The sequence below is a fragment of the Periophthalmus magnuspinnatus genome, chromosome 15 (genome assembly GCF_009829125.3).
Source record: "Periophthalmus magnuspinnatus isolate fPerMag1 chromosome 15, fPerMag1.2.pri, whole genome shotgun sequence".
NCBI lineage: Eukaryota > Metazoa > Chordata > Actinopteri > Gobiiformes > Gobiidae > Periophthalmus > Periophthalmus magnuspinnatus.
Window position 1 is genome coordinate 18,175,736 of NC_047140.1, and position 11,693 is coordinate 18,187,428.

Genomic DNA, 11,693 nt, shown 5'->3' on the forward strand with positions numbered 1-11,693 from the left:
GAATGTCATGATGAATATCTGATTGGTCAAAGTCAAGAAAACTTTGGTAAAATCCAGTTGACAGAAAAGTACAGGCATTTTTCTCAGCCACACATGCACAAAGTGCTTACCTTCTGTATGTTTTTCAAAAATAATGTGGTCCATATTTATGCTAAAATAGACATAAGCACCTCCATTCACATTGTCATACTTGACATATTTGCTTTGGTTTGTTTGGCCTCTTCATCTTTGGCCCCGCCCAAACCACAGTGCTGCTCTGTGACTGTCTGAACCATTAGTTAACGAGGCAAATGACAACAAGAAACTACTCTCACTCACCCATACCCACTTTTCCCTCTAAATGCTATTAAACCGCACTTTTTTTGTGGTGGCACTTCTGGTTAAGAGGGAATCCCATTCATTTCAAAGGAGAATTTGAGAAAAATTTTGCCGCCACAATCTAATATAAAGTAGGTACATTTGTGTAAAACATTCTATGTTCTCCGGGAGGCTTTAAAATGGCTTTGTGGTTTGTACAGTACGTATTTGCTGTGAAAATCTGCAGCCACATGCAAATTAATACAACCTGAATGAGGATGACACCCACAGCAACCTCCGGAAAAAGGTGAATTGCAACAGCAGGAGAAAGGCCAGTTGGATGCTTGGGAACTCAAAAATATTGTGAGAATTTATTTTACTGGGTTAGAGCAATACATAATAAAAGCTTTATTTTTTATTACTATTTTGAGTGAAGTTAGGTGACAGAAGTTCAGATAGAGTAGAGATTCAAGAATTTGTGTTTCGAATCCTGCCTCTCACACAAAACATTGTTAGATGAGCGATCCTGCAGTGAAGGTGGGCGGGTCACTGGATCTGTTGTTGTGTCCTTGGGCAAGACACTGAACCCGTCTCACCAGGTTAAGTGTGAGAGTGTGAGAGTAGTTCCTTGATGTAAAGCACTTTAAGTGCCTTGAAAGTAGATAGTGTTATATAAGTGTGACTAATTACCATTTAAAGTGGATTCACTATAATGAGAACCTGAACTGAACCCAAATGTTGGCTCTTTACTGCAAAAAAGAACATTTATATGAGTTAAAATGACCAATTAAAATAGTAACCTTGATCACAAACTGTATAAAATGACAATGTTTTGACCTGGTAAACTAAATAACAAAGTCAAAATGGCAGAACTATTTTGTCAATACATCATCCTTAATTTCAAAGCATACACCTCCATTGTCTCTTGGTTTATACTGCATATCCCATTCAGAGGTCACTATCCAAAGCCTCCTTACTCTCCTCTGAACTCCCTCAGTGGTGTGTTATCCACTGCCACTTTTAGCCCAGGTCTCTAGAGCTGAGCACGTCACCTCAACTGAAAATCTCTCTGGGAGCTGAGTGCACAGACCAGTTGCTTGGAGACATGGTTAGACATTCATATTTACACTGACAAAAAACAGGATATCCACAAGCATATGGGAATGTATTATCTAGACATCATGATGCAGTCATAGGCACTTGTGTTGAGTGGTTCTAAGTCTATTTTCTAACGCATTATGGTGAAAAATGTGGTCAAATAATTTCCTAAGTAATTTATCTACTAGAGAAAGAAACATAAGATTATTGATCTGGCTGGAGATTCTGCACAATAATTAACAATTATACTAAAAAAAACCCTTACTGCTTTACTTACATTGAATTACACCAAAAATGTTAACATGTTTTGTAACTGTTTTTGGTCCTGGGTCTATTCATCATGATTTGTAAATAAAATATATTTCTTTTATTGAGTTAAGAAATGTGTTCACCCATGCTAAAAACTAAAATAAAAACAAAACATAGAGTAAAGTGTGTGTGTTATGAATGAGCAAGCATTGAAAAGCACAAGAACAGGAGCTGTCTGGTGAAGGGTGAATGGTGTTTTAACAAAGTGGACAAGGCTTGGATAAAGACTAAACCAAAGACAGAATGCAGTCTGTAGCTTCACATTCTGCGTAATTAACACGTTTTTTATAAGCAGGCTGCCATGACACTTCCAGCGGCCGTGAGAGTTCTTTTTAGTTCTGTGATAATTGGTTTTGACAAGAAGAGAGCCACTTGTGTCATCGATTCACACCTAAAAATGCTGTGGGTAGTGTTCCTATGACTTCTCTCTACGAACTGAAGTCATTCCAAGAGTATTGTAAGGAATAATGTTATTGTAAATGAGCCATATGTACGATTTGGATTTTAAATTCCATAAACATGCTCTAACTATGTCCCCAGATATGAAGTAGACATGGGTTGCCAGTTCAAATCCAGTTGGTTATAACCTAAAATGACTCTCAGGTTCAGGTTATGAGCTTTTACATGAAGCCTGCCCTGTCCATATATTGAGTATGAGAAAAACTTGCATGTGTCCTCCACTTTTTTTCCGCTAAAAATACTTCCTCTGACCTCTGATGTCATTCATACTTCTCACATAACACCATACTAACATACCACATTCCAGGCTATTCAATAACATCTCCATGGACCAGAAAAGTTACACAGTGCACCTTCAAACTAAAAGATGAGTAACAGATAAGTACCAGACCCGAAGTGTTGCAGTTTGTGAACCATTGCCCTACTAATGTATAAATAGAACCGAAAGGCAATATAGGCTACAGTACAGTAAGGGCTATTTAAAGTAGGGAAGTGAAATTACAGCAGCATGTGGGTGTGAGCTGATTGAACTGCAGTTGTGGGAAGAACAGAGAGGACTGGCTCAGAAGACTCGCTGGACGAACTGAAGGTGACTCCAGACTAATCAACTGAATCAAAATGAGGAAAAAATAAATTAGCAGATCGCAAAGGCAGCAATTAGACTGTTAGGTAATATAATCTGTACAGAACTAGGTCAATATGTGTAGTTAAAACCGCTACAAAAATTGCTATTATTTTATTACTTTGGCTGTTAAACGAATTGTATGCAACATTTTGGGCCCAAATTATGCAATTTTCTGATCTAAGTTATGTTTCCTCATCTAAAAGTTACCCAGAGTTGGTTTTTGTTTCGCTCAACAGAAATCCTGCATATTTAGTCCTTCTCTAAAAGTGAAAACACTCTGTTCCTCCTTGTGATGTCATGTGGTAATGCAGGAAGTTTTGCACTGTGTTTTAAAACTTCACACACTTTTACTAGAATGATCTGGATGATTTCAGCCTTGGAATTTCCAGCCTCTACTAAACAAAATGTCAAATGCGGCTGTTAACTTGAAAACTACTACATGACGTCACAAGATGAAACAGAATTTTGAGCTTTGGGGATGCAGACAGACTAATAAACCAGGGTTACTCAAACATGTGTGAATGAAACAAAACACAACTCCAGGTATGTTTTTGATGAGGTAACAACATTCCAACGTGACTCAAAGCTTTTTGCATAATATAGAAGCTTGCAATTCCCAAAACATAACCTAACTGTGTCGCCAGGTATGAGTTAGACATGTTCAAATCAAATATAGCTTTTAACAGTTGTAATGCTGATTTATTATTTACAAAGACATTGGACATGATTGGTCAAGTTGTTTATGTTGCTCTGGGTCTCAGGATGACTATCCAATCAGAAAGTAGTATGCTTACAAAGAATATTCCCAAGTACGGCATTACATCTATCGCTCATTTATACAATTACAAATGTTATAAAAACAACTTGAAAACATGCATCATTAGTGTGAGCGGGCTCACCTCTCAACAGATCTGACTTGTAACTTGGACTGGTGGCATCAATTGCTTTTCATCATGGATACATGGATATAATGGAACTTCTCCATAGAGCAGGTGGCGCTCTACCAGAAAACCTATATAGTGCAGCATTATTTATAAATTTTTTTATTAAATACAATCATATAAAGACATTTAGCCTTACCCACTATAGGCAATAATAGTTAATTTATGGTGCACAATATTTATAAAATTTTCATTAGGTTATATTGTAAGTCCATAGTTGTATATTAAAAGTACAGCGATGTGGTGATTATGCAAGCGGCTAGTGCATGCCTGCATGAAAAATATAAATCGGAAGTAAATCAGCCATTTGTGTGTGAGATGTGTTACTTAACATGATTTTGTAATGCTCTAAATGTCTGCACATCCACAAGGGCTTCAGATTCAAACGCATGACCGGGCTGAGTTCACCCAGCAGACTAGTCATTACCTCACAAAACCTCTATGACAAGAAAAAATACTACAGAAATAGAAATTAAAAATCTTAAAAGAACTGTATCAAATGTACCATCAAAATGTATCCCAGCTGAACCTGGATTGCCAGTGCCTTAACCTGCAGTTAGGACACATACGAGTTTTTCTCATTCTCAGTATATGGACAAGCATTGCCTCATGCAAAAGCCCAGAACCTACCCAAGCTGCAGAAGCTGCACTAGAACAAATTGGCTGCAGGTGATGTGGTTTAGTCACATCAGAAGAGTTTTTAGATTTAAACCAACTGGATTTCAGAAATGGAATTAGCAACCCAAATCAGGCTCGTGTGGCTCATTCTACTTTGAGTGGATAATGGTCTTGAAATAACAAATTATAAATGTCTAGTTTTTGTAATTAAGAATGAATCAGCATTACAACTATTAATAAAAGCTGTATTGAATTTCAACATCTTAGCTCCTTAAAAATAGCATAAACAAGAGGCGGTGCAAGGCTGAGATCCACAATAGAGCTTTATTGTCATTCATCAAAATAACAAACTTTGTATCTCTGCAAGCTACTGTAACAAACTCGATCAGAAATTAAAAAAGAAATGAACAGGAAAAGCTTTATTTACACCAGATGTACTTTCGATCACCTGCACCTCGTGAAGATGGGAGCAAATGCCAAATGTTTTTATAATGACTATTATGAGGTGGCCAGATTTGGGGCCAGTGCTGTGCTGAAGCAGCAGCAGACTTCACATATTCAGTGAGGTCGGCTGAGTTCAACACAGGACCAGCAGAGGACCAGAGCACACATTGGTCCCACTACATTGGACAGGTCTGATTGAAGTTGGACATCAAGAGGCATTGGCTGATGCTCCTCAGTGCACTGGGGAAGTCACAGGAGTCAATTTAAATAAACGGTAAACATTTTACTGCAGGCTATAAGCAACAGAAGAAAACAGCCCTATCAAAAATGGAGCATCTCGATACAAAAAGGGAATTATAACAACTCAAGGAGAAAACAAGACAATTTTCAAATCCGGGTAGGTTGTAAATTTTATTGGAAAACAAAAATATACAACTTGGAATGGATTATTTGAGGCATGACCAGAGGCCATTTAAAAAAGAAAATAAAAGTAGTGAGTAAAACATTAAAAAGCATGTTTAAGATTAGTCGTTTCTGGTCATATAGAACAGCAGATACAAAAAGAGTTTGTACGAGTACCTAGGAGATACACCCGTGTCATTTTTTTGCAGTAGTGCAATGCTGAGAGATTTCCATATATACTTTGTCCGTAGTCCATGCAGAGTTCAAACTCCTCTACATCATTTCCATGCCAACAGTGTTGACAGGTTTCCAATGTCGCCGTGCGCGGAGGGGCCCCGAGCTCGAGACAGGAACATCCCAAAATCTCCGGCTCCCAGGGGCCTCCGCAGGCTTCGGGTTGTACGACCATCGCGTCACTCCAAAACACCATGACAGCAAAAGAAAAGGGACATGGGGACAAGAGCCTATGCAGTTTACATGCAGTTCCTTTGGACAGCAGAAGGGGCAGGGACGAAGGGGCTATTAAGATTTTACAGATAAATTACACAAAGAAAAAAGGCAAATTATTTATATACGAAATCTGTACAAGGCCTTCACTTCGCCGTCATCATTTGTACGAACTCTGTGGGGCAAAACAAAAACAAGAGGTGCACTTTAGTACCAGAACTAAATTCTAAAAATAAGCACAAATTGTTTTAAGTGGGTGCACATGCTGCTTTTGATAAAGACTCACTTATAATCAATAATATCCAACCCAACCAACTGACTATAGAAATTTCTATTGATTATGGTTGCCTTCAATTCAAGACACCATCAAAAGTGAACTCTGTAACGTTACATAATGTTATTTTCCTCCATTAAATAAAAACAAAAGTAACAAACCTTCATAGTTGACTTGTCCATCACCGTCAATGTCTGCTTCTCTGATCATTTCGTCCACCTCTTCATCGGTCAACTTCTCTCCCAGGTTTGTCATCACGTGGCGGAGCTCAGCAGCACTGATGTATCCATTTCCATCCTGAGGACAGAATGAGGAAAAGGCGGTGAAAAATTGGAGCTTTGAAAATCATAAAAAGGAATAAATAGAGTTTGTGTTTAGTTTTTGTACCTTGTCGAAAACGCGGAATGCTTCTCTGATCTCCTCCTCGCTGTCTGTGTCCTTCATCTTCCGTGCCATCATGGTGAGAAACTCTGGGAAGTCTATCGTTCCATTACCTAAAAACAAAAAAATACACAAATATTTTATTCAAGATCTTTTGTTAAAGTAGTAACATTTTTTTCTAACAGTGCAAAATAAAAGTTCCAATTACTTGAATGCACAATATAAATCTATAATTCTATACATCTAGACTATAGGCTGACCTATATTTTGTTTTTAATTTTTTGGTTTACAAGAATAAATAAAATGAAGTAAAAGGTACTCCACTAGCAACTTTGAAACCAGTCTTACCATCCAATACATTTTACTTTAAATGACCATGCCAAAATAGTTTAACTTTCACTATGAGTTCCCCAGTTTCCTGCTTCCTAAATATAACCTATTACTACCAACTAAGTACTAAAGGCACTGAATAAGTAATTATATAGATGCATCTTTTTTTGCAGTGAAATAAAGGCCAACCATAGGCTCTTCTTCCATTTGCCATTTTTTAATATTGTGGGTGGAAATACATACATAGCTAAGATAATGTAAATACAATAGAATAATAGACTGAAGCAGTACCATCAGCGTCCACCTCGTTGATCATGTCCTGCAGCTCAGCCTCTGTGGGGTTCTGTCCGAGCGAGCGCATCACGGTGCCCAGCTCTTTGGTGGTGATGGTGCCATCTCCATCTTTGTCAAAGAGCGAGAACGCCTCTTTGAACTCTACCATGAAAAAAACAACACAAGGTTTAGTGTCACTAGGACAACTTAAGCACATCAACTATGCTCCATGTGCTGCCAAGAATAGATCAAGACAGAACATGCCAAAAATTCATGGACTTATCCCCAAGTGACATTTCTTTTTATGGCGCCATTTTGAGGACTTTACAAAAAAAACAACTATATTTTCTTTTGCCTTGCCTTTTGAAAAAGACAACAGTCCTAATATTTTCATCAATAGCAGAAGCACAAAGTTAACCCCTTCAAGTAGCCATACACACATTTTCATATATTGCCATTTTTTGTTATACTGATCTGATTACATACATTCTAAGACAAAAAGGAAACTGGATAAAAAAGGTGCCAAAAATCTTAAACAGCTCAGAGGAAATGCCTGTCCATCTTGCATAACTTGTCTCTTCTCTTTCTATTGCCTGCCAATCATTTACCACAAAGTCCCAGCAGCTTTTTAGCTTCACTTATGTTTCAGATACAAACTAAGCCTCCAGCAACATGGCACAGTGTTTTGGGTTACAACTCGTGGCATTTCTGGTCAAAACACCAAAGCAGACAGGAGGTGGAGTGAAAAGGAAGGAGGGGCATGATGACACAGTACTCATCAAGAGACAAGACCAGGGGGCAATGAGCGGTGGCATGTAGCAGATTGTCAACATCATGACAACTCCAACCTGGCCTCCTGGTTGTGGGGTCAAGCACAGCGTGGACTGACACCCCTCTTTAGAGAAAGATAAGGCTGCAACAATCACCCCTACCACACAATCGTTACCAAAACAAGATTACTAATTGGGAAAATAGCAGTACCTTTATTTATCATGCAATTTCCTCATTGTGGGACAAACAGAAGGTTCATCTTATCTTAGTATATTATGCATTTCTCTATATTAACATCTAAATGTGCCAGGTTTGCAATTTAAACTTAAACTGCCAACCTTAAAGTGAATGTTCTTTGAATGTCTGAACCATTTGCTCTAGAAATCATATTATATGCAACATTTTTAGGGCTTTAACCCATTCAAAACATGTTAAATCGCTATGCAACAGTCCTAATTTATTATAATTCTTTCAGAAACCTGTGAACATTCAACACGGACTGCTTTTCAAGAAATCGCTTACCAAATCCGCTCTAAATCTTGTTTATACAATTACTCTAGTCCGTTTTCTTAGCCAGTCGAGTGAGGCTTGTGCAATAAAAAGACTGCTCTTAACACTACAGCACTGCCCAAATCACTATGGAGACGGACACTTTCAAAACTAGAGCAAATACAAGCGGGGAGCCAATGTTATGAAACCCGGTGGATGACTAGTAGCACTGAAATGCATCAACCAAGCCATTTGGCACTTAACCATACAATGCTCCTCTGTACACACTATAGTGGAGGGCCTATATGACAGCAGAGCCTTTCAGAGACTGGATGATTTACGTAACCTAGTCTCGGCTTCTACTTATTGCAATTTGTGTGTGAGGCATTCCTTCCACAGTGAACACACCCAGGCCAAAGAACACATTATCTCAACAGCAGCCAACAGCAAAACACTTCCAGATTACATCATTTATGACATAGCAACCATTAAAATGCAAAATTTTCCATGAGGAGTCCTTCTAGGCTGCAGAGAGGAAGCAAGCAGGCCAGCACAGCCACAGACTGTTTCATTCATTCCCGTTTTATGACCCGAGGTGTAGACCGCCTTAAAAGGTAAAAGTATAAATCCATGGAGAGAGACTCTAGGATCCATATGACAAGGCACTTTGTAGGATATGAAGAAAGGAGATCAATGCAGCCATGGCTTACCGGCAATCTGCTCCTCTGTAAGCTGGTCGGCCTGAAAAATAATACGGGGAGCAATTAGACAAAGACAGAATACAAGCTTATGTACTGTTGCTAAAAGTGGGACACAGGCAATTTAATGTACATTAAAAGCCATGCAAATATAATAGATAATAGAAGATAAATGGTTATATTCTTAACTACGATCCTCCAAGTAGTATCATTTAATATGTAGATAATAAAATGTGCACCATTTTACTCAGAAATGTCAGTCAACATGTAAAGGTATAGTAAACGTGTTTCTTTAATGCAGGTTATGACTCATTGGCAGAGCATGTCGAGTAAGACAACGCCTGGACGGCCATACACAATGAATGAATTAAAATTGGCGGTAAAGGTTGCTAGGCAGACAGAGCTAGAGCTAGGCGCTAACGCCATGAGGCCGTGCGTTTGAAAGGGCGACCAATACAGACTTGTACACTTTTGAGACGCACCATTTAATATTCAAGGCCCATTCAAACTACGACAAAAACGCATCAGGCGAAATAAACAACAAGAAGCTCGACGAATTACGATAAACAAGCCCCATGGGCGTTTCTGGGCAGTGCACCCGCACACGGCCCAGCACAGGGGGATTTGTTATAATCTTTTTACAATATTATAACACCGCAAGTGTTAAAAAATAAAAGCAACAACGATTAAATGAATAATACTAAATCAATAAAAATACAGGTCTGAGAAGACAATGTACACATTATTCGAAAATGAACATACGATAATGGCCTCCATAGATTATAAAGATATAGCGTTAAACCCAATATAACAAACTGGGTAAAGCACTGACTACAAGGACCGAGAGGTTCATTCAACGCCCAAAAGGAAGAGAAGCGATCTGCCCATGCATAATGTAGGCTCGTTCATTTGATATTAAGCAATCTGGCCCTGGATACGCCACTGGCGAGAGTTTTTGAGGGAAAACTGTCTTGATAAAATATGAGCATTTTAGGACAGTACAATCGCAAAATAGATTGACATTTATGAAGAACAGCGCTGCCTAGCAACAAGCAGCCCCCATTTTACGCTGTAGAGGGAGAAGGCTCTGCGCCTGGTGATGTCACATTGTCCCGACATTAAACTGCCCCTTTTCTGCCGGCTCCGTCTTCCTAAAACGTTTGGAGACTGTTAAGGCTATCTTCCAATGAGTAAATTTATCTCTCTTACCATTTTGATGCGGGTAGATCAGCTGGTTTAAGGTGAAATCCGAAAGAGCGGAGCAAATGTACGGAGCCCGAGGGACAAAGAGCGGCTCTGGATCAGTGATGAGGAGGCTGTGGACTGGCATATAACGGCTCACCCAATCTCCGCCTCTTACACGTATCACTCCGCCAACTTCCCTTTTCCTCCCTCACCACATTACACACAACACGCTCTTACAGTCATATATAACGACTTCATAAAACCTCCTCACATTTGTAATACACATATCTGTACTCAAATTACGTCCGGACATCCTTAATTTGAACCCGTTTACAATTTACAAAGGAACTAAACGGCAGCGCATGAATACATTCTGCTAGTCCGTGGTGCGGTACAAGACGTAGCGGAAAGAAATCGCAGCCTGTGATTGGTCCGTTCGTACCTGCAATGCGTCACTCCCATGGTCTGCGCTGCCGCTGCATCTCGTCCATAGACATCCCAGTCAGTGCCACAGACAAGCTTGTTGCACACTGTATACATATGGGCATCATCTTTGGGACACCCTGTATGATAGTTATGGCTAGTAATTACCCTAATGTCAGACTATCTTATAAAAATCAACTTTGCGTGACCATTAGGTGCACATCTGAGGAAGTGAAGGCTTTGCTGTTTGCTGCAGCTTGCTTGTTTTATTGCATTTTCTGCATTAGCATATTGATAGATATGCTTTTTCAGCTCCAAGGTTACGACTGTCTGACATAGTGCGAAGTTGTGTGCGGTCAAGCTGTAAAAGTGTGACAGTTTGTGGAGCAGGAAATGCAACGTCATGGTAGTTGTTAAAAAGATTTCAAACATTTATATCGCACTATAGGCCTATAGTATTATACAGTGTGATGTATCATGCTTAATCCAGATATATATAGAGCAATTTATGGCTGCATGTGTGCATACTTTCTCCCTATGTGCATATGATGTATCAACTGCAGAGTCTTTGCCAGGGTATAGCTAACAGATGGATTGTCAAGTCCTATTGTAGTGCTGTTAAGGGCACTCATATCTCATAGCCTGATTGCTTATGCCTGACTGATCTCCCAGTGGCCACCTGTCTCCAGCCTGGCCTTCTGGGAAAGGCCTACTAGTTTGAAATGCTCTGGAAAGGCAAGATAAATTCAATGGGGTCCAGAGAGGTCTTTTTCACTCGTCTAAACGTTTACTGTGATGAGATAGGGGATTCAGTGTGCAATTTATCACTGGTATATTTAAGAAATTGGTCTGGGCTTGTATGTTTGCTAAGAGGATGCTGCCAGCCGGTACCACGTGATACCCGGAGCAGCCTCAGAATAAACCATGCTTTTTTATCCTCTCTCTCCCTCCCTCTCTTTCTCTCTCTAACCCACCTAATCTGGTCCACATTCTTCTCATTCAAATCTGTTTTTCACCCTGCGTTTTGTCACCCTCCAGATTATGTAATGCCAAAGGTGAACACACAAAGGCATAAATCCGTCACAAGAAGGAGATAAGCCGCATTGAATTGTGAATGTATTTCTCTCACGGCTGTTTGCAAACACAAGGAAATGTCTATATTCCGATCAATATAATTCAACTGAGAATTTTCTACACCGCTGGGTTGTTTTCAGACATCTGATGGTTCC

General features: G+C 39.4%; 1 protein-coding gene across 1 annotated transcript; it reads right to left on the reverse strand.

The window, feature by feature from the left end:
• Positions 1–5,183: 5,183 nt before the first annotated feature.
• Positions 5,184–10,224, reverse strand: calm2a (calmodulin 2a (phosphorylase kinase, delta)). Its single transcript, XM_033979175.2, has 6 exons — positions 10,066–10,224; positions 8,869–8,899; positions 6,917–7,060; positions 6,302–6,408; positions 6,076–6,211; positions 5,184–5,815 (listed from the first exon to the last, which is right to left on the reverse strand). The coding sequence occupies exons 1-6, from the start codon at positions 10,066–10,068 to the stop codon at positions 5,787–5,789; spliced, it is 450 nt and encodes a 149-aa protein (XP_033835066.1). The 5' UTR covers positions 10,069–10,224; the 3' UTR covers positions 5,184–5,786.
• Between the last annotated feature and the right edge of the window lie 1,469 nt (positions 10,225–11,693).